This window comes from Erpetoichthys calabaricus, chromosome 6 (genome assembly GCF_900747795.2).
Source record: "Erpetoichthys calabaricus chromosome 6, fErpCal1.3, whole genome shotgun sequence".
NCBI lineage: Eukaryota > Metazoa > Chordata > Cladistia > Polypteriformes > Polypteridae > Erpetoichthys > Erpetoichthys calabaricus.
Window position 1 is genome coordinate 59237012 of NC_041399.2, and position 25501 is coordinate 59262512.

General features: G+C 38.2%; 1 protein-coding gene across 1 annotated transcript in view; it reads right to left on the reverse strand.

Moving 5' to 3' along the window:
• The window catches only part of LOC114653054 (desmoglein-2-like), a 40630-nt gene that overhangs the window by 7756 nt on the left and 7373 nt on the right, over positions 1-25501 (reverse strand). The window contains exons 2-10 of the mRNA XM_051928749.1: positions 20245-20415; positions 19865-20014; positions 17321-17462; positions 15857-16017; positions 12161-12295; positions 11736-11921; positions 8238-8506; positions 4512-4654; positions 1050-1274 (exon numbers count right to left, since the gene is read on the reverse strand). Of these exons, the coding sequence (XP_051784709.1) occupies positions 1050-1274; positions 4512-4654; positions 8238-8506; positions 11736-11921; positions 12161-12295; positions 15857-16017; positions 17321-17462; positions 19865-20014; positions 20245-20415 (1582 nt within the window). The remainder of the gene's footprint in view (positions 1-1049; positions 1275-4511; positions 4655-8237; positions 8507-11735; positions 11922-12160; positions 12296-15856; positions 16018-17320; positions 17463-19864; positions 20015-20244; positions 20416-25501) is intronic.

Below are 25501 nucleotides of genomic sequence, written 5' to 3' on the forward strand. Positions count from 1 at the left end.
CCACTTTCACATAAAGCTGCAATGGGTTAAGCACATAAGCAACAGTTGTGTTCTGTGCCGTCTCTCCAATCTCCACCACTGGAGCTTGTTACTCCTTTAGAGTTATCATAGGTCTCTTGGCGGCCTCTCTCAATAGTCTTCTTCTTCTTGTATGATTGCTCAGTTTTTGTGGATGGGCTGTTCCAGGCAAATTACAACTGTGACATACTCTTTCCTTTAGTTAAAAATTGATTTAACTGGACTCCAGTGTTTATTCGGTGACTTGGATATTTTCTTGTATCCATCACCTGACTTGTTCTTTTCAACGTTCACAGAATTGCTTGATGTGTTTTTTTGTCTTGATGGTGTAGGTTAGGTCATGAGACTGATTCACCACAAGTTGTGCCTTTCAGATAAGGTGCATTTATACTACAAACAACTGAAACCCCTTGACTACAGGCAGGTGATCTCCAGTGAACTAATGACGTCTAAAACCAATTGAGTGTAACAGTGACGATACAGTTGTGTCATATTAAAGATGGCAAATGCTCACAAGATCAGTTATTTCACTTTGATATTAAAAGTCTATTTCTATTGATTAGTGTCAAAAACTCAAAACCACTGTGATTTAATGTTGCATAACAATAAAATGTGAAAACACTCAATACTTTTTGTAGGCACTGTACATCTTAACTCTTCATTCATAATTCTATTATCCAGGTTAGCTTTGTAAGTAAGCATACCGTGAGTAACATGCAGGAACACATTCTAAGCAAACTGATGCATTTCAAATGTTATGTTAATTTTTCTGCATTGCATGAGCAGATGTCAGTTCTGTAGATACTGACAATTAGCAATGTATTAATTTATATATTTATTTTTTTAACTTGTCTTTATATGCAAATTTGTGAAGGTAGACATAAAATTATCTATTAGGAACTAAGCTTGGAATTTGTTGTACTTTCTTTGTTTGCTTTTTTGTCTACCATAAAGTTCATAGGTTTATTTTGAAGTATACAATAAAAAAACACACATGTATAACCACAAAGATGACTACACCCACTGATTACCATTGTACTTCTCGATTGTCCACTGCTTTGTCCCTTGGGGTTCATCAATAATAGTATATGTAAATGGGGCACTATTGGGGTCGATGTCTTCATCTGTAGCTGTGACGATAAACGATTTATCATCTGTACATAAGTTTGTAGAAGTAGTAATCAAAGTCGGACAGTGATCATTGAAATCTTTCACTTCAATTTCTACAGTTCCAGTTGCAGTTTTGGCAGGCATGTCTAAAAAAGAGTGAAATTCATTATTATTTTTGGAAAAGTAAGATCTGTTATTTTTTTCAATGAAACAAACAGGGATCCTCTATTTCCAACTTGCCATGCTTGGCATAAGGTGCATACATGTAATGAGTTAATAATTCTGAAATATCTCAATAAACAAGCTTTTAAAAGAAAATTAAAACAGCTCCGTCAAAACACAAGCAGTTAAATCTGCAGATATTAGAATTTGAAAGTGATATATTTAAACACCGAAAAGGTGTATTGATTTAAATGAATATTCACCTGCAATTTATCCCATTGCTGATCCCTGTAAAATATCTCATTTTGACATGCAAAATTAACATGATCATTATTTGCAGTAATGCTTTCTTATGTGATATGTGAGCAGAAATGACCCCCAACTTGTTATTAACACCAGATGGGCACTTTCATTAAGTTGAACATCCAGCTTTAATCAAGTATGGATAAGTTTCGTTAGCATAAAGACACAAGATTTGTTAGCAGCTTTATGTAAGAAGCGATCTGAAAACAAGACACAGGCTGCAAATTCAATTAGCAAATGTTCAGTACATCATGAGACAAAAATAGGAATAGCTATGGAGTTGAGGATGGGATCGTATATCCCAGAAGAAAAAAGGTTAAAACACAGATCTTGCAGAAAAAAAAATAGAAAAGAAAAACAAAAAAGTAAAAATCACATTAGGAAAAAAATAAAGAGCAAATACAAAAAAATGCTAAATTAATTTACAATTCACCATCAAATATTATTGTTAAGTTTGTTTCAAATAAAGAATAAACTTCAAGTAGATGGGCATTTTGTGGTGACAGGGTTAACAGGTTTGCGATGCCACCACAAGCGAGGTTTTGGTTAGATGTAGGCCAGAACAGTACACACCCAGCCCACCTGTCAGTGATCTGCCAATAGGTGGAGCACACAAAAGCACCTGGGTAATTCATTGCATAATACTTGGCAACAAAATTGCTCACAATATAACTGACAACTACACTGAGTTATGAAAAATGATTCCAAATAATTTCATATTATTCACGCTTAAAATAAAGACTTTGTTCATGGCGTTATCTTAAATATAACAGCAAGTTTTATGATGAACAAAGAAGGTAAGAGGAAAACATAGCTATGGTAGTGGATAAACACAAGACATGACTCTGCTCTTTGCCTCTTGCTTTTTACTTAATTCTAATCATTTATTACATTGTCACAGGTGGCTGGGTGCGGCCCACAATCAGCCGCCTATTTAAGGAGCCACCGCCCTGCAATCAAGGCTGGAGACGGGTAGGAGGTTGACAAGGCCGATGCAGAGGGGGCGAGGAGAGGCCCTGTGTGTTGTGTGGAGAAGAGAGAGAAGACTATTGAGAGTCTGGACTTTGGGGGACTGTGGGGCTTGGTGGCGGTGCACGTAAGGACTTTGTAAATAATAGTAAAGTGTAAAATAAACGTGTGGTGATGGACTGGAACGTGTCTGCCTGTCTGTGTCTGGGTCGCCTATTCCACAGTGGCGTAGTCGGCAGGATGCTCTGCCTGGTGCAAGGCAGGGACCTGCATTTAAAAAATTGTTTGTGGACAGCCGGCACAGCAGGTAACCTCACATACGTGCCGCAGGGGCGGCGTGCACCCAACCCCGCAGGGAAACGCAGTGTCGCGGACCAGTGGAGGTCCGTGGTTGGACTTTGTGTTTCAGGGGTGACTCACCGACGCGGTGGCCAGGAAGGAGGCTGCCAAGAAGGAGAGGCTGCAGCTGGGGAAGCCGCAGCAGCAGCGGAGCTGCGCGGAGAATCACTCTTCAGTGAGAGAGGAGAGCGAGATGGCCAGCCAGAAGTCCTTCCTCATAACAGGCACGGGATTGGGCAGCGTGTCCTGTTGTCCCGCCAACGACTGGTCAGGGGCGGGAGCAGGGAATGTCCATCTCGTGCCAGGAAGAAACCCGAGTGGGCCGCAGGGAAGGGCCCATAGAGAGCAGTCGGTAAGTGGAACTACTCACAAGGTAAGTCCACCGCCGGCTGCTTCTCTCTCCTTGGCGGCGATTTTACAGGGCCTGCAAGAACAACTGCGCCTTGTGCCGTCGCCGCCGGCCGAGCGATGTGCCCTCCGGGCGGAGACGCTGGAGTCAGGAGGGATGGCAGTGGCGTCGGATCGAGAGCCGCAGGCAAGAGAGGATCCGCGCGCTGCAGGAGCTCCTGGACGGAGAGGCACAGCGGGGAAGGTAGGGGAGACCGACCCCGTGAAGCTCCGGACGCCAGCGGGGCTGGGTCTGCCCTCTTACAATGGGCAGATCCAAACCGTTGCGGCATCCCAAAGTAAACAGAGGAAGCGGCTTGGGGAAGCCAGTTCCTCCGATAAGGGAGGACATGCCGCTGGGTGCGCGCGTCCTTCAAAGAGCCGTCCTCTGCGGAGGCAGAGAAATTACCCGTTGGCTGGAAGGAGACGGAGCCTGATCCCACTGATGGTCCCGTGGCGGGGATCGAGGAAGGCGCTGAGGTGGAGGCCGGGAAAAGGAGCATCGGGGTGCCGATCGGGGCCGAGAGCGTTGGCCCAACTGAGGTCGAGCCGTGGGGCTGCGTCAGGGCAACGCCTCTGCCCTTGTTTTTCTGTTTTATTTACAGGATCGGGCCCTAGGCTACGGAGTGTCGGCTTGCCGCCGAGGGGTTCTCGTCCTCGCGGAATGGTCCGCTGGTCCCTGGAGGTCTCAGCTAGCGGGGGAGTTATGTGACAGGTGGCTGGGTGTGGCCTGCAATCAGCCGCCTATTTAAGGAGCCGCCGCCCTGCAATCAAGGCTGGAGTCGGGTAGGAGGTTGACGAGGCCGATGCAGAGGGGGCGAGGAGAGGCCCTGTGTGTTGTGTGGAGAAGAGAGAGAAGACTATTGAGAGTCTGGACTTTGGGGGACTGTGGGGCTTGGTGGCGGTGCATGTAAGGACTTTGTAAATAATAGTAAAGTGTAAAATAAACGTGTGGTGATGGACTGGAACGTGTCTACCTGTCTGTGTCCGGGTTGCCTATTCCACAACATTTTGTTTATAATTGTATGTATTTTGATTAAAATAAAGTACCTTGTACTCTAACTGACTTTCTAGGCCTAAAACTGTCTCACCCGTTTACATGCCTACATACACCTGAAAACTAAAACTCTGGCCACTAGACTTTGCTGCTGCTGTCTTGATTGTTATCACATTTATTGAGTCTAGGATTATAGAACAGATTATAGAAAAGAAATAAAACCAACCGTCAGTTATTGCCAATATTGTTGCTGTGTAGGTGCTATTTGTTAAATATGAAGATTCCCGATCTGGCATTTTGGCAAGTTTTATTTCAGCAGTGTTTGGATCAACTATCAGCCAATTGTTTGGATCATAACCTTTTGCATATCTATAAAAGAGTAAAATATAGTTAATTGAATAATATCCATTCAGCCATCTACTATTTTTTTGTTTCATTTAAATCATGATGGGGTAGTAGGTACCAGAGTCTGTCCCTAATGCATTGGGTACAAATGGGAAATTAATCCCGGAGAGGACACCAGTCAATCTTAGGACACAGGGTAAATAATAAATGATGAACACTTTTTGCAATGTTTAATGTCTCTCTATTATAAAAAAAATCATGGAAAGCAAAAGCAAGGCTACAATACGTAATCTTCTCGGAAGACATTTAAAAGACCCGCGAGACAAAAGACACTTGCCACGGTGCATCTCATGGGGACCACAAACATGAGACTTGGTGCCAAGAGATTGTCCCAGGGCCATCTTGCTGGGACGTGAAACATGAGATTCTTGCAAGACACGCCCTACTTACAAAAGATATTATATAAGAGCACACCCGTCAAAAAAATCTCAGTGGTGTAAATGCACGTAGTACACACATATCCTGTGCTCTCAGCACATATAAAGTGTATAAGGACAATATGGAGAATAGAGACCCAAAGGCGTTGGAGAGAAAAAAGGCAGATAAGAGATTATGAAAGCAGTGGAATTCGAAAGACTCAAACAAATGATGGCACGATACACATGCAGAGAATGGTAGAGAATATGAAAGCAGTAAAATTCTAAAGTACTGTAGCGTCCCAGCCAGGTTGAGGGCTTTTTGGTTTTAAGTGACTGTTAGGTCCGATTGAGGGAGGACAGAGTACAGCACGGAAGACTGATAGCGGGGTATTGATTGATGCGGTAAGGGGGGGCATTGAAGAGGGTGCTAGAAAGTTGTGTTTGGGGTTAGGAAGTCGGCAATTGTTCAAGTAAAACTTTTGTGACACTTTATCATGTCAGTCGCTACAGTATCAAAGAAAAGATAGAAAAGATCGTATTACTGCAAACAAAAGGTGATTAATCATCAGAACCAGGTGTAATTGAAAAAACAGCAGGACAAATCGAGGTCAGAAAAAAAGAGTAGACAACAAAGTCTTTTCGCATTCGCATCATTCAATGCACAAAACGTGGATTTACACAATAATGGACCATACACTATGAGAATCTGTGGTCCCGGAACAGTTTAAGCAACGACAAGCTAAATTTCAAAGAATACACAATTTGGTCAGGTGTATATTGATGATCACGGAGAAGCGATGCAAATTTTAACAGGCAAAAAGAAAGGTAATGTATATATTCCGCGTGTAACATTACACACCAAAGGAGATCATGACATGCCATTTGTTTTAAAATGTTTACAGTTTATCGTAAGAATAGGGACAAACATTAGAAAAACTTGGATTATTTATTACAGAAACAGAAACAATATTCACTCACGGGCAGTTATACGTTGCCTTGTCACAATGTGTATCCAAAAAATATTGTTTTTAATGAAGCTTTAAAGTAAAAGTGCAAATAATGATGAAACAATTCCAAAGAAAAAAAAATTAAAATTGTATATCTGATTAACCAAACACAGGGGTTGGTGAGCGAAGCGAGCTGGGGGCGAAGCCCCCTAGTAATATAAAAGATAAACTACCAAAGCTACATTGGTCTGGTTTCTAATCCTACTTTGGTGACCTCTAAGGCTGCAGATTTTTGTTCCAATCAGTTACTCAATTAATGAGTTCTTTAACCTCTGATTCATTTTATTGTTTAATTTCCTGGTCTTTGTTCTTTTCCTATTCTGTGTAGAGCAATGGCGTGAGATTTACATTAATAAGAATTTTTTGGTATTTTTTGGCACAGTACTTAGTTCTTAATCTTCAACAAAGTAAGTAAGGTGACTGGTGTCATTCAGCGTCATTTGCTCTGGTGTATACTTCAGTCATTTTAATTGTCAGTATTAGTATACATTTAAGCATGTAAACTCCACAGAAAAAGATAAATCACAAAATGAAGTTAAGAACATACTGTAATTCTATAGCAAAATATCAATATATCTTAATTTCTGATTAATGTGAGTTTCACGATAATTCTCTTTACTTAAATTCAGACTAAGATAAGAAACAAAGCCCGTGCAATTAAACAAGGATGCAATTGAAAGGTAAAATGATTTACTGATTTTAAAACCAGTTAGAACAAAAACTTGTAGCCACAGGAGGACCCAGATAAGTTAACCTCTATCACCTATGTGATCCAGTACCCTTTGCATCCAAAAGAATGTACAGTTTAGGTTAACTGGAAGCTTTGAATATTGCCCAGTATAAATGAATTTAGGGATGTGTGTAAGAACAGCCATGTGACAGGCTAGTGTCTTATCTAGGGTAACAAGACATTTCAAACATCAGTCCTAATTTAGGTGCCTGTAATTATTTTTCAAAAAAATATTAATTTATCTCATAATTAATTATTACTATAAGTAATTTTTTGAATAACCTAAACATTGCTGAGTAGTTTTAATTTCAGGTAAGTAGTTACAGCTCTATGAAGCTGTTTTTTTTTTTTGTTCACATTATTGGTTTAATGGTATAATGCAAATGTACTGTGAACTGATTATGTAACCAATATGACTTAAATGTATGTTTAGGATCCCATCCAACTTCTCTAGATTTGTGTGTGCAAGCAGTGTTAACATGGGGAAAGATAAAGGGCTCTTTATCTAATACTATCGGAACATATAATTTCTTTCCTCCGGGTGCTTCGGTTTCCTCTCATAGTCCAAAGACATGTAGGTTAGGTGCATTGGTGATCCTAAGTTGTCCCTAGTGTGTGCTTGGTGTGTGTGCCCTGCAGTGGGCTGGTGCCCTGCCCGGAGTTTGTTCCTGCCTTGCGCCCTGTGTTGGCTGGGATTGGCTCCAGCAGACCCCCGTGACCCTGTGTTAGGATATAGCACGTTGGACAATGACTGACTGACATATAATTTCATATATGAATTATTATATGCCACCCCATTGCCTTAAAGCATTCTGCCGACACACTATCAAGCAACAAATTTCCTCACACTTAACCAGCAGAGAGTGAGAAAGGGAGAGAGAATCTGGTCATGCGAAATGAATCTAGGTTTAATAATCGCTCTACGTGATGCTGGCATAGGTTTTAGCTCCCTTGTGAACCTGTCTTGAAAATGGATGGATGGATAGATGGAGAAGACAACACAAAGCTTTGGCATACATTGAATATCTAGAAATTAAATTCCACCTTTATTAAATATGTCTACTCATTACTAAACATTTGGTTTGTTTACATTGCATGCAACATATTGAACATTCATCTTTATGCAGATTTCTGTTTTTGCTTCAGCCCTGGTACTTAAATGTCTGGTGATGGCATACTTCTAATACTGTGCTACCTTGTTACAGAACCTTGTATTTAAAACAAATAAATATGCTTGTTAATTTATAGCAGTGATGGTGATGTCAAATGAAAATGCTCGGAGTTACTATATGCCTTTTTGTTACACATACTGTATGTATCATTACTCGCTGAATAACCTTCATTTATAAAAATTATTTTTAGTATCAACACCTGTTTATGTGAAGTTTAATGAACATTTCATGGATTTTAGCAATAAAATATTTCAAGGAAGAAGTGTGCACTGTGCTTACCTGACTTTACTTGCAATTTGTCCAGTTTCTTTATTGATGGCTGCATACCTGCCAATAGCTTTTCTAAGGTCCAATTTGCCTTTCTCCTCAGTAACATGGAGTACTATTTTATTTGGAGAGAAACTTGAGCTCTCTTTAATATTTTTCACTTTCACTATAACAGGAATTGATTTACTTTTGTATCGGTAAGAAACCGATTCATGGAATTCGGCTTTGTTTCTAACATTAAGTGCAATCTCAAGGAGCTGCATTGCTTCATAGTCGACTTCCTGTTTTGAGAAGAGAAGAAAATGGTTATAGATAATGGCTTTTTGATTCAAAATACATGGTTACAAGCTTAGTTTAGGTATCCATTACAAGCAGAAATTAACAACCTGTATGTTACAAAACATAAGTATTACACTGCTGGCCATTACAATTGCACTGGAAACAATGCATCATATTGGTCTGAAACTTGTAGGATGGATAGGTCAAGGTAGAGTATCAAATGATTACAGCACATATGCTAATAATGTGTGTGAATTATGCCTCCTGGACTTTCCCAGAGTGGGTATAATGGGTGCCTGCAAAGGAAACCTTATTGAGTATTTGCTGGCACATTGTGTGCTCTTAGTGAGCAAACATGAAGAGTATGATAGCCATACATCCAGGACCTTGGACTTTGAGTGAGGGGGAATTATGAGAATGTAGGAAGGTGGATTATCCTTCCAAGACATTGGCGATTGTGTTGGACTGAATGTCAGCACAGTGATGAGAATATGAAGTTAGAAGACTCTCACGCCCAATTCATAACTGAAAAGAAGGACAATGATGGTCCGAATAACCACATCACGGATCCTAGCCTAAGAACTGTGGTCTTTCACACATCACCAGGTGTCTGCATGCACTCTTCACCATGGTTGGCAGCAGTGGAATCTTCTTGCTTACCACCCATGGCTTTGGATACCCTCGAGCATAGGCTTTGGTGATTACAATGGTGTCAAAAATGGCTCTAGTGGCAGGATGGCTGACATTGCCTTTTATTTTCGGAAAGGTTCCTGTTCACTTTATTGCATTACGATAGATTACCATGGTGAAATGCTCCTTGAACTATGCATTTTACAGTGCCATATACCAGGTGTTATGGGACGGGTTGCCATTGGCTGCCACTCCTGTACCTGTCTCATTGGCATTGACCAGTCAGTGATATATCACAGACATGTTGGAGGCTGATTTGGTACCCTACATACAGAGGTTCCCTGGTGCCAAATCTAAACAGATCAATGCTGGACCACATGTGGCATGAAATGTTCTAAAGTTCCTGGATGACCACCATGTACCACTTCTTTCTCGGTTGTATATTTTCTGGATTTTCCCCCTATGTCTGGGACATGGTTGGATAATGAATGGCAAGCTATAGACCTCCAGCAGTTATCACGGATAAAGTTTTTGCACATAAGGAGGCTGCATGGCATGCCATTCCACAAATACACCTCCAGAATATCTTCCTGTACATGCCAGACTGCATATAAGCAGTTATTTCCATGGCAGATACACCAAATACTTATAGTTGTGCATTCCAAATGCGTAATTGAGCTGTACTTCTACTTATGTATGCATAAGACTACAAAATAATAAGAGGTAAAGCCACCTGCTCAAAACACACTTCCTTATAGAACACTTGTCAGCAATGACAATCTTTACAACCAAAGGGGTGGTGCCCCACAAAGCATTAAAATGATACATCTCTTTGAACATCATCATAAAGCTACATTTGGTTTGCCTGAAAAAGTAACAAGAGGATGCCACCACACTCATCTCTAGCCAAAGTCTAAGCAGCTGTTATGGCACCATCCAGTGGAAAAATCAAAATATAGGAACCCATTTGTGCTGGCAGTTGGCTACAAAAGAGTGGAAGAATTTGATTGATCTATAATTACTGAAATAACACAACAATTATTTTAATCACCATCGACGGACTTATCGGTTAGCCATCTAGCATACCAACTGAAATCTGTTCATCAGGAAAAAGTAAATAATTTGCACTTTACTTTTAAAAATAAAATTTCTTTCATTCATCAAAATATAGTCAGTATGAATCCTTGTTTTCTGCAGGGACAGATGAGAACCAAACAAAAAAGCTAGGTATTGTTGGAGGTGTCTTCATTTACGTGTCTTGTCAATGTTGAAAAGTGGGGACAGTGTCTTGAGACTGGAGAACAGAGTTTGTGGTCCTAATTTTTGAAAAAGGGGCAAAAGGGTGTATTAAGAATTAACAACCTCTATTGGTCTAGTTTACTAGAAGGGAAACTCCTGGATTCGGACCAATTCTTTGTCCTTGCACAGATATCTGAAGGGTCATGGAGAAATCTAATAATTATTTAGTAGATGTTACAAGAATTTGGAATTCAAGGGCTACTGCTGCCTTTCACTGTCTTTGCAGAGCAAGATATCTGTTTAAATTTTTGTCATTAGTTTATTCAGTTTGGGTTTGGAATGCCACAAAGAGTGTGTCTTCTTTACTCTAATGTTCATGATTTTCTTGGAAAGACAAGTTCAAATTTTAGTGACTATCTAGTTTGGGTAGTTAAGGTCCGCATCTCTGCTGTTTGCAAATGTTGTGGCGCTCATCACACTGTGACCTTTGATATTCACTGGAGTGGTTCACAATTAAGTGTAAGGCAACTGAGGTAACATTTAGTACCTCAAAATCTGAAGACATGGTTCTTTACCTGAAAGAAGCTTCTTGCTACATGCAGGTAAGCGGTGAGAAAATGTTCTAATTGTAAGAGTTTAAGTCTTGTTTAGAGGTTTGGGCAGAGGTAATCAGTGAAAAGAAAATAATATATCAGGGGAAGTTTTACTAGTGTTTTACCAAACTATGGTAAAGGGAGGAGAAAAAACCTTGAACAAAGTGAATTATTTGCCAGTTATCTTGATGTATAATTTATGAACTGTCGATAGTGACTGAAGATTGAAATCACAAGTACCAGTGACCCAAATGAGGTTCCTGCACAGGTTTCCAGAGGCTTTAAGTAGAATCACAGTTTCTATGCATTCAAATGTATCAGCTGGTGTGGCCTGGGCATGAAATGTCTTTGGGCACCTTACAAATGTGTTGTACCAGGGAATGCTCAAAAGATTATATTTCTCATCTGTCCTGAAAACATTTTTGGAAATCCCTAGAGGTTTGAAAGAGTGGCTTGAGATAGGGGATCCTGGTTTGTCCACTTTACAGTGTTGGATAGAAGGACAAGAAGGTTGAGTAATTACTCACTGGCACCTTTCAGTTTTACAATTTTGCAGTATGCTAGTAGAAGTCACATGAAATGGCTCTTGGCCATTATTATATCAGAATACTGTATAACTTTGAATGTAAAGTAGGCTGCAGGTTTTTGTTTTAACTTTTATTATGTCAATGAGCTTGGTAAGACATTTACTTATGTTGTAAAATAACAGAAACTGAATTAATATTATAAAGTTGTAGTAATGGTGAACATTCATAATTTTAAAACTTACCCTTTTAAGAATCAATATGCCTTCATTGCTGCTTTCATTCATCTCTATCATAAAGTAGTCACCCTGTTTGCCTGATTCAATTTGAAAATCTGCTAACCAGTTGTCTGAACCTATGAGGTCTGCATCCAAAACTTTAATTCTCATGACTTCCACATTTGCAGCGTTCTCTTCAACTGTACCTTCATACTGAAAATAATGAAATGATAAATTGCAGATTTTTGATAAAACCTGTACGTTGCACAGATTGATGTATATTTTGACTTTGGCCTACACAAAATCATTTTGGCAGTTTCTAATTAAAATATTTGGTAAAGATTAAGTATTTCAAAAGAAATTAAATGTGTCAAAGTATACTCATTTAAGCAAGATCAAGTAGTGGAAGTGAGAAATGATAAAGAAATATTTACATTGTTATCTCAACTTACATTATCTTTTTCTAGAATAGGAAAATTGTCATTGACATCCAGAATCTTAATTTGAGCGGTAGTTGAAGAAGATAAGCAACCTTCTGCTCCATTCAGATCTTTAACTTGAATAATTAAGGTATATAAATCGACTGTCTATAAAGAAAGAGAAGTACAACAATAAATTATTTAACATGACTCCAAATATTAACAATGCACTCAGTTTTTCTTTACAAAAAACATTTACTGTAGATATTTTTCTTAATGAATTTAAGTATGAGTAAGAAAATTTAACAATAAAACAAGATATGTATTATACTTATGTTGTAATGGAATATCTAGTGCCACCAGAACAACTAGACCTTAAATACTAAAAACGATTGATTGGCAAAGATTGAGGGGTGGTGGTGGAGCCCTACAACATTCTTCAAGAAAAATTGGTGTGGTAATGGACTGATTTTAGTTCAAGCATGGAGGTGTTGCTTAAGCGTGTATGTGATGCACGTGTCCCAATTATCGTTTTCTCACCTTTGCAATTAATACAGTGCTTCAGGCTTGCTGGCTGTTCTTCCACCTATTATTTTCAACCTCACCCAAACTATCAATTCTCAAACAATATCTCAAAGGTTTTACCTAGAAGAATTGTATGCCACTGAATGCAACCATTACCTTAAAGAACAAGGCTTCTTCACGTGCTCATTCTTCTTTAATGTAGACTGCAATACCAACAGTACTGGCATGTTAGACACTCATAAATTCTTTTCAGGGAGCTTTAAATTTCTTGGAGTGACTATCACTGTCGAACTGAAGTGGGCACAACACTTCCTGGCTCACCAGCATGTGAAACAATAACCACACTGTTTTTGATCAAAAACTCTTTTGATTTCGCTGTTATCGTACAAAATCCAGTTTTGTATGTGCTACTACTTCAGATTTTTTTTTCTGAGGCTTTCCCATTGACGCCTCAGCACTTCAAGGTAATGGTCACTGATCACAGTTTGTTTTAAGGGAACAACATCTTTATGAACAAGACCGCCAATGTCAAAATGATTTTTTCCTGAAAATCTACCCTCATAGCTTGAATACAAAAAAAAAAATCACCAAAATCCTGTGCACAATTGTAGAATAAACGCCTAAAATGCACACTTGATTAACTCAGCATGATGCCTCATAGTGGAATGATTAACTTGACATACGATACTTAGTGGTATATTTGATAACTGTATTCTAATCCCATGCTATTGACTGTTTCCACAAATTTTTGGAACTCCCTCACATAATACTTGAAAATACATATTTATATAATTCTAAGTATGTAAATTCTATCTATCTATCTATCTATCTATCTATCTATCTATCTATCTATCTATCTATCTATCTATCTATCTGTCTGTCTGTCTGTCTGTCTGTCTGTCTGTCTGTCTGTCATCAACCATAACAGATTTTGCAGTTAAATAGCCACTTTGACACTGTACATTTTTAGCATATTTTGAAATTTAATGTGGAATTTTATTGACTACATTTCTACATAGTTCACATGTAAAAGATTTGCCCGTATTACATACGTATTTATTTATTTTTTTTGCATTGTGTTTGTGTCAATTGTTCTGAGGACACATACAGGTAAGCATGTCATTGTACTATGTACTCGTCACAGTAAACTTTACTTGACACTGATAAACGTCAACACTCGAAGTGATGGCATAGTTTGCTTTTTTTTAAATCAAAGTCTGTGACACACAGCAACACTTGGAGAAAAATGGAGATACCAACAGCTACACAATGAAGCAAACAGCTGGAAAGCATGGGGTGACACAGAAACAATAGTAAGCAGAACATTATTGTTCCCAGTTCCTTGTAATTTTCTTTACAGTGTACCTCAACAAATTAAAGGGATTTTATGGGCCAGTCATATAAAGTACTGAAGGTAAAAACCAGGCCTAATTAAACCATCCTTATTATATTTATATATATATATATATATATATATATATATATATATATATATATATATATATATATATATACAGTATGTGTGTGTGTGTGGAAAACATATTTCAAATTCTATCAGTCTGGAAAGGTTTGTATAGCAATTTCTAAGGTTCTAAGACTCCACCGAATCCTAACCAGGGCAATACTGGTTGGAGAAACTGAGAAAAATTCAAGCAGTAGTGGATCTGCCAAAGTGTCTTCAGGAGAAAATATTTTCAGGAGTCACAATGAACCCTAGAATCTGCTGAGATATGAGATATAAGTGAATCATGGAACCTTTTAGTTAAGACTCTGGGAGGCGCAAGGAGACATTTGATTATGGCTGATGAAGCATTATCAACTGACAGAGGGACACAGAGAGACTCATCCTTTAAATTACTAAGGAATTTCACTTTGGCTGTTGTTGAAGTTAAATGTGTATTCCAAGATTACTGCTCAGATGTATGACCTGAAGTGAAAGTCCTATTTGTCTTGTAAAGGAAAAACAGGGCAATGCAGCTTTGTCCTACAGCTCCATGAGCTGAAGCAGCATCCATATTGGAATATCTGAAGAGAAAGGAATTTAGTGTTTTGTAATAGCCCAGTCAAAGTCTGGACCAAATGTCCAGTCTCATGCTACAGTGGGACTTGAAATGTTTAAGGATCTGTTGCCATTTATTGTCAATATGTCTTTCATGATGTCATCCACTCCTAGTACTAGAAATGATCTCCCATTATGGCACCACTGATTAACAAGCATCAATTCATTATGTATTATAGGCCCTCTTTTACAAGATCAAACAGTTACTGTGTGCCTGAGCTTTGCTTGAAAAATAAAAAAATAATTTAAAAATTACAGTATTAGGAAGGTTAGCCTTATCCAGTAACCTCCTGCTTGTGTGTTAAGTTTTGATTTATTGTTCGCATAGTTTTCTCCCTGTTTTTTGGTAAAAAGAAGTTCAGCCAATGCTACACTCTTTATACGTGAAGATGTACTTGTTGGTCACAAGATGAAGTAGTTGTATGTTGAAGAGTGGGACAAATTTACACCCCAGCACCGAAAAGGACTCTTTAATTAGTCCTTGTAATTGCAATAATTGTTGCTAAAGTTGGCTTAATACTTCATTGTTCTTTCACGTGGAGCATTGGATGCTGCATACCTTTCCTTAATAAATAAATGAGGTCAGTTTTCCATGAAATCTAATTTTAGGTTAATTCTCATTAAATTTACTGTGAAAACTAAGAGCCAGTGCATAAAATCAAGCCATTTGTTACAGGAATGCAAGTGCAATGATATGTCTGGTCTGAGTCTTGTCTATAAGATCTGAGAGAGAACATGCCACTTGTGTGGCTGAGAGGGGAGATTTTTTATTGCACTTACGGATGAGTCCTCGTTTCTGACTCCAAAGCCTTCAAGATACAATCAAAGTATTTAAAAACATTGCTAACCATTTAAAAAGTTGCAAAACAGAACGCAAATGTACGAGGGATGTTCAAAAAGTTTCCACACTTTTATATTTTCGTTGGAAATGTTGAAGGCAGGAGGAGTAGTAATTGGACATTAAAAAGTTGACATGACGCTGGGAAAATTGCATCACAAACGAAGGTGACTATGTAGAAAAGTGATGTCATTTGTTTTTGAAATTCTTAATAAATAGAGTTAAAAAAAAGTGCGGAAACTTTTTGAACATCCTTCATAACTATCAGGAATAACATCGTCCATTAAAATTTTGTAAAATTATTTACCTCCCTATCAGGAGTAGAACCACCCAGAATGACTTTATCATTATCAATGTAGAAAGATACTCCGTCATCAGGAATCTTGTTCAGTATTTGATAAGTAACCTGAGCATTAGCGGTGTTTTGGTCATCGGCATCTGTTGCGTTAAGAACTAATACCACAGTACCTATAAAAAGATCAAAAAGGAAACTGATATATATAATAATTTCTTGATATAACAGTTTCAATTCAAAAAGTAGTATTAATATAAGAAAATTATATTCTTTAATTGGATGGTATTTATAACATAACATTTCTCCCAAGTTCCTGGACTTTTTTTTGTATTTAACTCTTAGCAGTTTACATGTTTAAATACTAATGCAACCTTGTTATGCTGCTTGAAGAATATAAAAGGGAGTTAAATACAAAGTACAAAATCCATGCAACAAGAGGGTGTTTGGATAGAGATGTTTTCAAATGACCAGTTCCATACACAGTACTTAATGTTAAGACATGTACTGTGCTGTAGATTTCCCACTGTACCAAGGTTCCCCTGCAATAGTTACCCTATAGCCTCTTGTTTGTCTAGAAATGTCTTTCATGTTCACAGATGTTATGCACCAGAAAATTACAAGAGTAAGGTCTTTTGAAGCTATATGCCCTGATATTGCAGGGTGTGTCCCTAAATTCTGTAGGGAAATGCTCTGAGAGAAAAAAAAGTTATTAAGTTCTAGAAGGAACATTCTTGTTCTGATAAAATGAGTCACTATGGTGAAACAAAAAATAGGCATAAAAGGCACAGAAGACAGGTGGGTAACCAGTATAACTCCTCCAGACTTACAGCATCGTGATCAGCAAGGTCATACTAAAAAGGATAAATGAAGTTTTCTGGCTAATACTGATAGATGTTAGACTGACACATGTCTTGCACATTTGACATTTACGAAACTATTTAGGATTCAGGAATATAGCTTCCCTAATGTCTGCTTAATGCCACTGTGAGTCTGAGGCTTGGAGAACTGTCTTCATGCTGTGATCATCCCTCCTCTGTATATATTTAAGTTAAGGTAAATCATTGGAGGTATGCAAATGATAATCACTATATGTGATATATGTGTGTTTTGTTAATTTGTTGTAATTTGTTGACAAATCCCAATTTTAAAAGTGCGTAAAATATAATTGTTTTTGTCAGGATCACTCAAAATAAATTATTTTATTGTGATTAATATTTCTCTCCCTCAAACAGAAAAGCTAGTGACACTCTAATTAGGGTAGACTGAGTGAAACTACCATGCATAAATAAAATAAAAAATAAATCACTTTGTAATTTACTACAAATCCTACATATAGTGCATGCGTTTTGTGAGTTTCTTTTCTGAGCTTTCTAGTAGATGTGAACCATGTATTAAGGAACAATTGCATAAAATAAGCAAAGACCATCTGCATCCAAGAAACAAATGAATAAGGTCAAAAAAATGATAGTTTCTTGCCTGGTTTGCTCAATTCAGGAACTTCTGCATATAATGGTGAGGGAAAAAATGGAATGTTGTCATTCACATCATCAATAAAAAACTCCAGGTCTATTGAACTTTCAATCAGTTTTCCGGTACTGTCATATGCATATCCTTTGAGCTGCAGTAAAATATATAAGATGGTACATATTTGAAGGAAATAAGACTTCTAATTAGTTTTACAGTCTTTACTTGTGGCAGGTAAGAGGAGTCAGTTTCCTTACAAAGTCAGGCCCTACATAAATATTATTGTTTAACAAGGAGTGGCTTAAACCGTGGGATTGGAGTTGACCCAGAACCCCTAGATTGGTCTACTCATCAAATAGGTGGAGTGAACATTAAAAGGTCTGTGTACAGTTGAAGTGCTATTGTATTTTCTTCTTCCTTATTCCTCTTGTAAGTGCCATATGGGATGGACAGGCATCCCGAAGCAGGGGAAGGGAAGGTTCCTTACCTAGATGGGAGGCCACAAGTGGACGGACAGGCATCCCCGCAGAAAGAGAGAAAGGTGCCATACCCAAACAAAACCTCTTCAGGTGGATGGACAGTAATCCCGGACGAAGAAGAAGAAGGCTCCTTAACTAGACAGGAAGCCCCAGTAAATGGACAGGTGTCCCAAATGGAAATATGTGTAGTACCATCCCTGGCTCGGGATTGAAGAGGAGATCAGGGAAGGGCTGTTTCTAGGGGATGTTTATTTCCACCAATCGCTAGATGGCAGTGGCCCTCTATATCGGTGCTCATTCGGGAATGAGCGGGGAATGCTAGTTATTGTAGTCTGCAGTGCAGCCCTGCTGGCGTTCATGGGTTCTGCAAGAGGGCACTGCAGGGAGATGTACTCCGTGTTATGTGGGTCTTCCATGTGACCCAGAAGTGGTTCCAATGTGCAACAGCCCTGGCACTGGAAGTGCTCCTGGGTCCTCAATAAAAGGGACCACACTGCCTTGTTCACGTAAGTCGGAGCTGGAAGGAAGGAAGGCAACACTCAACTGGAGGAGGGCAGTGCAATGGAGAGAGGAGAGGTGATTGAAGGAGAGACGATTTGTGTTTGTGGTTGTGTGTAATAAAACACCCATTTATTTGAACCCAGGACTATCTTGGTGTGTTCATGTTGGGCTTTGGGGCTTTCTGGCTCCCCCTTGCCTTCATACTCCATTATTGCAGATTTTTGACACAGAGTGTCTTTGCATGTGCAAAATTGTCACCTTTTTATGTCTATCACTAGAACTACAATTAATAATACTGTCATTGAAGAACTGTGACTATTACAACACAAAAAACATTTTATTCTGCATCTGCTTTCCATTCTGATAGCCCACATTAAGGTTTCCTGCTATCACAAAATGCTGTCCACCAATTTATTGGAGACGTGTAAATTTGGGGATGACAGTGTGTGTGGACAACTAGTTAGTCAGGGATAAAGGGAAAGGGATTAAAGAGGACTTGATCAGCCAATGTAATGGCAGGAATACTTCTTTCAAAATCTAAGAACAAATATTTTTTTATACACCTTGATTCATTTCAGGGCTCCTGTGGAAGCCATGTTTTTGAGTGTGTAATATAAACAAGTGCTCTTGGTTTAGTGGCACATTGATCTGCCAAGCTGAACACAAAATCATGTTTCTCCCTTAGCTGCAAAGCTGGTGAAGGTTGATTTTCTTTTCTATCTTTTCTCTTTCATAAAGCTTTTTATTGACTTGATCTTTCTCTCACTATGAATGAAAGTGTTTTTCTGTCTCATGAATTCAACTCTGGGGACTTACCATGCATAAGTGCTTCTGCTTATGACAATACTATGAAAGAAGGACACCCCGGTATAAGGTAAAATGCAGAATAACTGAGATTTGGAGCTTATGTGTGCGTTTGACAAACCCAGAACTTAGAGATTTCACTTACTTGAACTCGCTTACTTACAGTATGTGTATTTAGCTTCAGGGCTAACTGGAAGTGTATTTGCCATCCCCTTTTAGAGGCACCTCTGTCATATCTTTCACAGTTCATCAGCATTGTGCATCTCTACATTCATTAAATTATTTTAAAAAGTACACTTTGTTTAGTTTAATTTAGTTACGGTTTTCTCCTAAAATATTCTGTTCTTTTCAATGACATTTCACAAGTTAATCTTTTTGTAATTAAGTAAAAATGTATGAACAAATTTGCCTCCAGCAATCCTGCTTTCCTTCCAGTAAGGTAGGCCTACTTACACAAGGGTTTAACCATGCGCATATGTGACGAGAAACACATTAATAGAACTCGATACTTACTTCTTGTAACTATGAGAAAGAATGTGGGTAAAAGGACCAAAGAGGGACAGACTTCAGTGACTCAAAACAACAAGGATGTGTTAGTAAATGCTGTTTGTGTTACAAAATGTCACACTCTGATCTTTCAAAGACAAATACGTTCCATGTATTTTGTGCAGCACCTCTGGCATCTGCTTGGGAGTAATTTGATAAACTTAAATAATATAAAAGTAGTTTATTTCAGGCAGCTGTATTTCTGTACAAAAGTCAATGCACTTACTTTATATTTAGAGCATTCCTCTCTGTCCACAATTTCAGTAATGTTTATCTCACCAGTTTTTCTATTAACAATAAATAAGTTGAACGGTGCCTCGGTGGCTCCTTTTCCTGAAATTCTGTAGTAGCTGACAGTGGGCACATCAGACCTAATCTGTTAAAAAATACATTATGAACATGTATCAGCGATATCTTTTTATTAGAAAAACATTAAATATATAATCTCATGCAAAGTAAATCATTTTTCAGAGAAATAATAAACATAATTGTTAATGCTGTTTCAAAATACAACATACAACAGTAGATGTTTACTCAAAAAAATATGAAGAATTTTCTGAAAGGCATAAATAATACTGTATTTATAGAGAACTGAAAATATATTACTTTCATAACAGGATTTTTACTACTATAATCTTCATTTTCTCTTATTGCAGTTGATGGTGCAATCCATTCCCTTTTTTGTCTTTGAAAAACTTCTGTGTCATGACTGTGAGAAAAGGCTCCATTTTGAATTTTAAGAACTTCTAACTTAGATTCTCCATATCTTAGAAATACCTAGAAAGAAAAAAAAATCCCAAATTTTAAATTTTAATTAAATATGTTACTATTAACAATGATTTATTTTTATTGTTATCTGTTATACATGTTAAAATATTAGCTCAAGGCACCAATTTCCAAATGTTCAGAGCACATAGCTAAATTTATATCTTCTGGAATGAAATGACCACTTCTTCTACCTTCCTCTGCTTACCCTAAGACAGTTATAATGACATATTTTAAGAAGTCCATCACTTCTAAATCATCAGTAATCCATGTAGTTCTCCCACCACTGCCATCCAATACCACTGAACAAAACACTAAGCAAATCAATGAGTAAGTAACCAACAATTAAACACCAACACTAAACTATATCCTTGCATATACTGTCTATACAGTATAATATTTACTATACCTATTTTTATATACTGTATACGGTATATATATTGGCCCAGAATAACAACATATATATTTATATCACACAAGAAAAATAAGAATAATTACACATGTATAGCATTTATCATGGCACTCAAAGTGGTTTACATAGACAGAGAAGAATAAAACACCCATTTATTTGAACCCAGGACTATCTTGGTGTGTTCATATTGGGGCTTGGGGCTCTCTGGCTCCCCCTTGCCTTCATTCTCTATTATTGCAGATTTTTGACACAGAATGTGTTTAATTTTTCGAGCAAAATCTAATATTAGACCCAAAAACATGGAATACATCTTCTTACTCTAGGACAGAAAAAGGTTTTATGACGGAGCTGGGTGCTATACAAGAGAAAGAACTACAATATAACAAATAAACACCAGCACTAAACTATCCATCCATCCATTATCCAACCCGCTATGTCCTTACTACAGGGTCATGGGGGTCTGCTGGAGCCAATCCCAGCCAACACAGGGCACAAGGTAGGAAACAAACCCCAGGCAGGGTGCTAGCCCACCGCAGGGGATGCACACAAATACACACACACCCAGCACACACTAGGGACAATTTAGAATCGTCAATGCACCTAATCTGCATGTCTTTTGGACTGTGGGAGGAAACCGGAGCACCCGGAGGAAACCCACACAGACACGGGGAGAACATGCAAACTCCATGCAGGGAGGACCCGGAAGCGAACCCGGATCTCCTAACTGCGAGGCAGCAGCGCTACCCACTGTGCCACCGTGCCGCCCCAGCACTAAACTATATATGTGCATATACTGTCTATACAGTATAATATTTACTATACCTATTTTTATATATATGGTATATATATAGGCCCAGAATAACAACATATATATTTATATCACGTAAGAAAAATAAGAATAATTACTCATATATAGCATTTTCCATGGCACTCAAAAGTGGTTTACATAGACAGAAGAAGAGCCCCTTCAACCGCAACCATCAACAGGATGCAGCATCTGCCAGGATGATTCAATGGCAGCTATTTTTTTGCCAGACAGAAGCAATCATTATGATAACCTGATGTAAAGAAGGCAGGTGCAGTGTCAACAAAGGCAGAAAATAACCAGAGGCATCTCTGCAATCAGGGCACATAGGGAATGTATGGCGCAGCCCACCTTCTCCCAGCAAATGCTGTTGTTCTGCCAAAATCAAATAAGTAGTAAACTCACCTCAGTTATTTAATGTGTTCTTAAAATATTTCAGGAAAACTCAACTTAATCATATCATCAAAATTTTCCATATTTTCAATGATAAATTAAATGCAGTTTCTTTTCTAGAAAAACATTTCTTTATGAAGTCTATTGCACACATGCATATCAGAGGATCACCCTCTGAGTTCGTCCCAGGAATGTGCTACCACCCCGAGCCAAAAGGGGGCACTGCTGCTAACTGTCTTGACGTCTTCTTCCACAGTACAGAGAAACCTCCCGGAGAGGGCAACTGGCTCCACCCCTGCTGCTCCCTGGGCCATAAAATTGAGACTACGTGGAAGGAGACATCACAACTTGTTCACGTAACCTAAGCATAAGAACTCCACAGCTAAACTATAATCAACAAAGCCATTCAGACTAACCTAGAGTGTTACAATGGAAACAATTTTGTTTCCTTTTCAAAAAACATTGTATCTTGTTTTTGTTAAAGCCTTCAAGTAAACAGGGACAGCCGGGTTGGCACCCCAAAAATTCATCAAAATATCAGCCTTTCATTGCTTTGGACAACGACACACATGAAATTTCCCTTGTGTCTGGCACCATTACCATTACTTTGGCAGGCACTTGGACCCTGTAGTTTTCTAGCCATACTTTTGCTAATGTGTTAGCATGTGCATCCAGAAATTGTCAGTTCTGCCTTGAGGCCTGAAGAATATAGGCCTTTTTAAAGAGGCCCATTGGCTGATTTTTTTTTGGTGGTGTTTTTTAAAGGGTGTGTGATCTGGCATTTAATGTTGTAGAGTAGTCATCATCATCATCATGAAAATCATGTTAACTATTTATGTATTTAGTGATTTAGCACTTTCCTCATTGATCAGAAAATGGAGATTTATTAATATTCATTTGTGTTTCCGTGTTTGGTATTGAATATTTAATTCTGATGTTGACAAATATTTTATTACCATTGTTTGGTGGTTGTTCTGTATGACAGAATATTAATAGATTAATTTTTATAGCATTACTCGAGTGACATTTTATCATCACTAGTACTGGTATGTAAACTGTTATATAAAGCCACTTGCCCCATCACATCAGGTTTACTGGAGCCTGTCTCCTTGGCTGCGCTCTAACACCATTACTGCCGCTCCAGTCTTCCACAGCTCTGCTGTTCTAATGATTTTTTTTTTGCCATGTCCACATTGATGCCTCCAAGTTTCACGTTTCACTACTCACTTAGAAGCAACCCAATCCGCACTGTCTCCCCAAGGTTGTGAGTTAATCCTAGTCAGGATCATTCCCAACACTCATTGGCAGCCATGTAGCCAGGGCAGTGGTTTTAAGAAGAGGAGCATGTCTTATAGGTTTAGGTCATTCAGCGCTTGATCATCTTGTAATACCAGTGGCACACTTGGCTAGCAAGGAAAGCATCCTGATTCACATAAAGAGAAATTAATGCAGATAAATATTTTATTTTAAAAGAGGTGGGAAGTCAGGCGATTATTAAACCCTAAATTACTCTATATACTACACCAAGAAGGACAACACATTCACCATAATATCTTACAAAAAACAATAATGTATTAAAATACACCAATTCATTCTTTTAGCAAGATAACAAAATAATGCATACCTTCCTACTTACAATTACATTGCAGATCAAAACATTTAAAACAGAAATAACAATAACCAGAATATGACAAACTCAGTCCTTCTTATCAATGAATTGGAAGTGTTCCAGTGTAACATGAGAATAAAGTTATTAGCAAAATGGAACCTCTTTTAAAAGGAACAATAACAAGTCCTCTTCTTGCACTTTTCTCACCTTTGAATACACTCCATTTCTTCAGGCCACTTTGATTTTTTGGGATAGACTTGTATATCTTCCAGCTCTTTGCTGATTTCCTTACTTTTTTCTCCTCTCCAACCTCCACTTCCTTTAAGTCATTCGTTTTTTCCCACCAATCAGTACACTCGGTGACTTTTCCCAAATAATTCTGGTTAATTTCCATAGGTCACAGATAGTCAAATTAATCAAGGCATATTATACTTTTTACAGACCCCAGGGAAATACAGTATATACAAAACATTCAGCAGGCAAGCCATATCAGCGAGCCCGCTACAATCTGTCTTTTTCTGCCTCACATTCAAACACACACACCCTGCATTGGTTTCCAGGATGGTGTCACCCATTTTGATTCCAGGTCTGTGTGGCTCCACCAGACTTTACATGCCTAAAACATCACTAAAAAAACAACACATTTCAAGTGATCTTTCTGATGTAAGTAGGTACAATAAATTTGTTCTATTTTTTCCAGATTTGTTGGTACCCGAAACCTGAAATTTTAATTTAATTGCCAAGTAAGCAAAAGGGAATTATTAAATACAAAAAGAATGCTAGATACATGCCATAAAAGTAAAGCACACTTTTGAAATGAAGAGCTTGCTTTTTTATTAGACAAGGTTGCCAATAAGATACTGAACTTGTTGCCTAAGGCACACGGGAGTCTTACCAACACTGAAATTATTTAAAGATGGGAAGAGACTGAAAACAATAAACTGTCTACATATCACGGTGTAGGTGTAGGTCAGGTACTGAGGTGTGAAAAATGGTATAACTTCTCAACTGTTGAGAAAAAGAAGAAGGATATAATTAAAGATAAAAGGGGGGCCGGAACTGGAGGTGATCAAATGAAAACATTACCCCTTTCCTCAGGGGAGGAAAGAATTCTGACAGTCTTTGGGCTTGTTGTTACAGAGGGAACATCTGGAGGAATAGATGTCTGTGGTAAAGATTATCTATAAACATTAGCCCACACTTCCTTGCCCCAGCATTCCTCATCTGTCCTAGATGAAAGGCACTTTCTGAATCCCCGGCGTGGATGAACACATGTTCTGGTAATAAAGAGATAATATATCTTGAAATGGAGAAGGTGCGATTAAAGCTAAATTGGGATCTTCTCGAGAAGGATGAAGGGCACCCTACAAAGCTCATGGAATAAAGGTTTATCAGATACACTAAAGCTGGTCCTCTTCATCTGTGACAGTAATACTGATTTTGAATAAGGTGAGCTATAGTGAACATGTCTGGATCATACTACTTCTATTGTTGCTTTGTGACTAATGTAGATAACCATTTCCCTTTCTTTTCATCCATGCAAATGCTGCCTGAACTGCCTGAAGGTAATTAGTAAATTATATATACATTTACTTTAATATTTTCAGCAGTTATTAAAAATGACTGAAAAAAATGATGTATTCAATATTTCTATACTCCTTTGGACTGTGTACGTTGTTTATTTGTTAAATATACCTAGAATAATTCAATTAAAATGAGCTTCAAACAGAGATTATCCCCATGTAGATGTTCACCAAAAAACTTGTTGTTTCTTGTGTTCTGGCACACTGTCAAATTGCCGCAGACAAAGGCTTCATGGGTACTCCCTGGCCCCTTGGTTAGAATATCCATAAAGAGTCTTTGGTGATTGCAAATTACC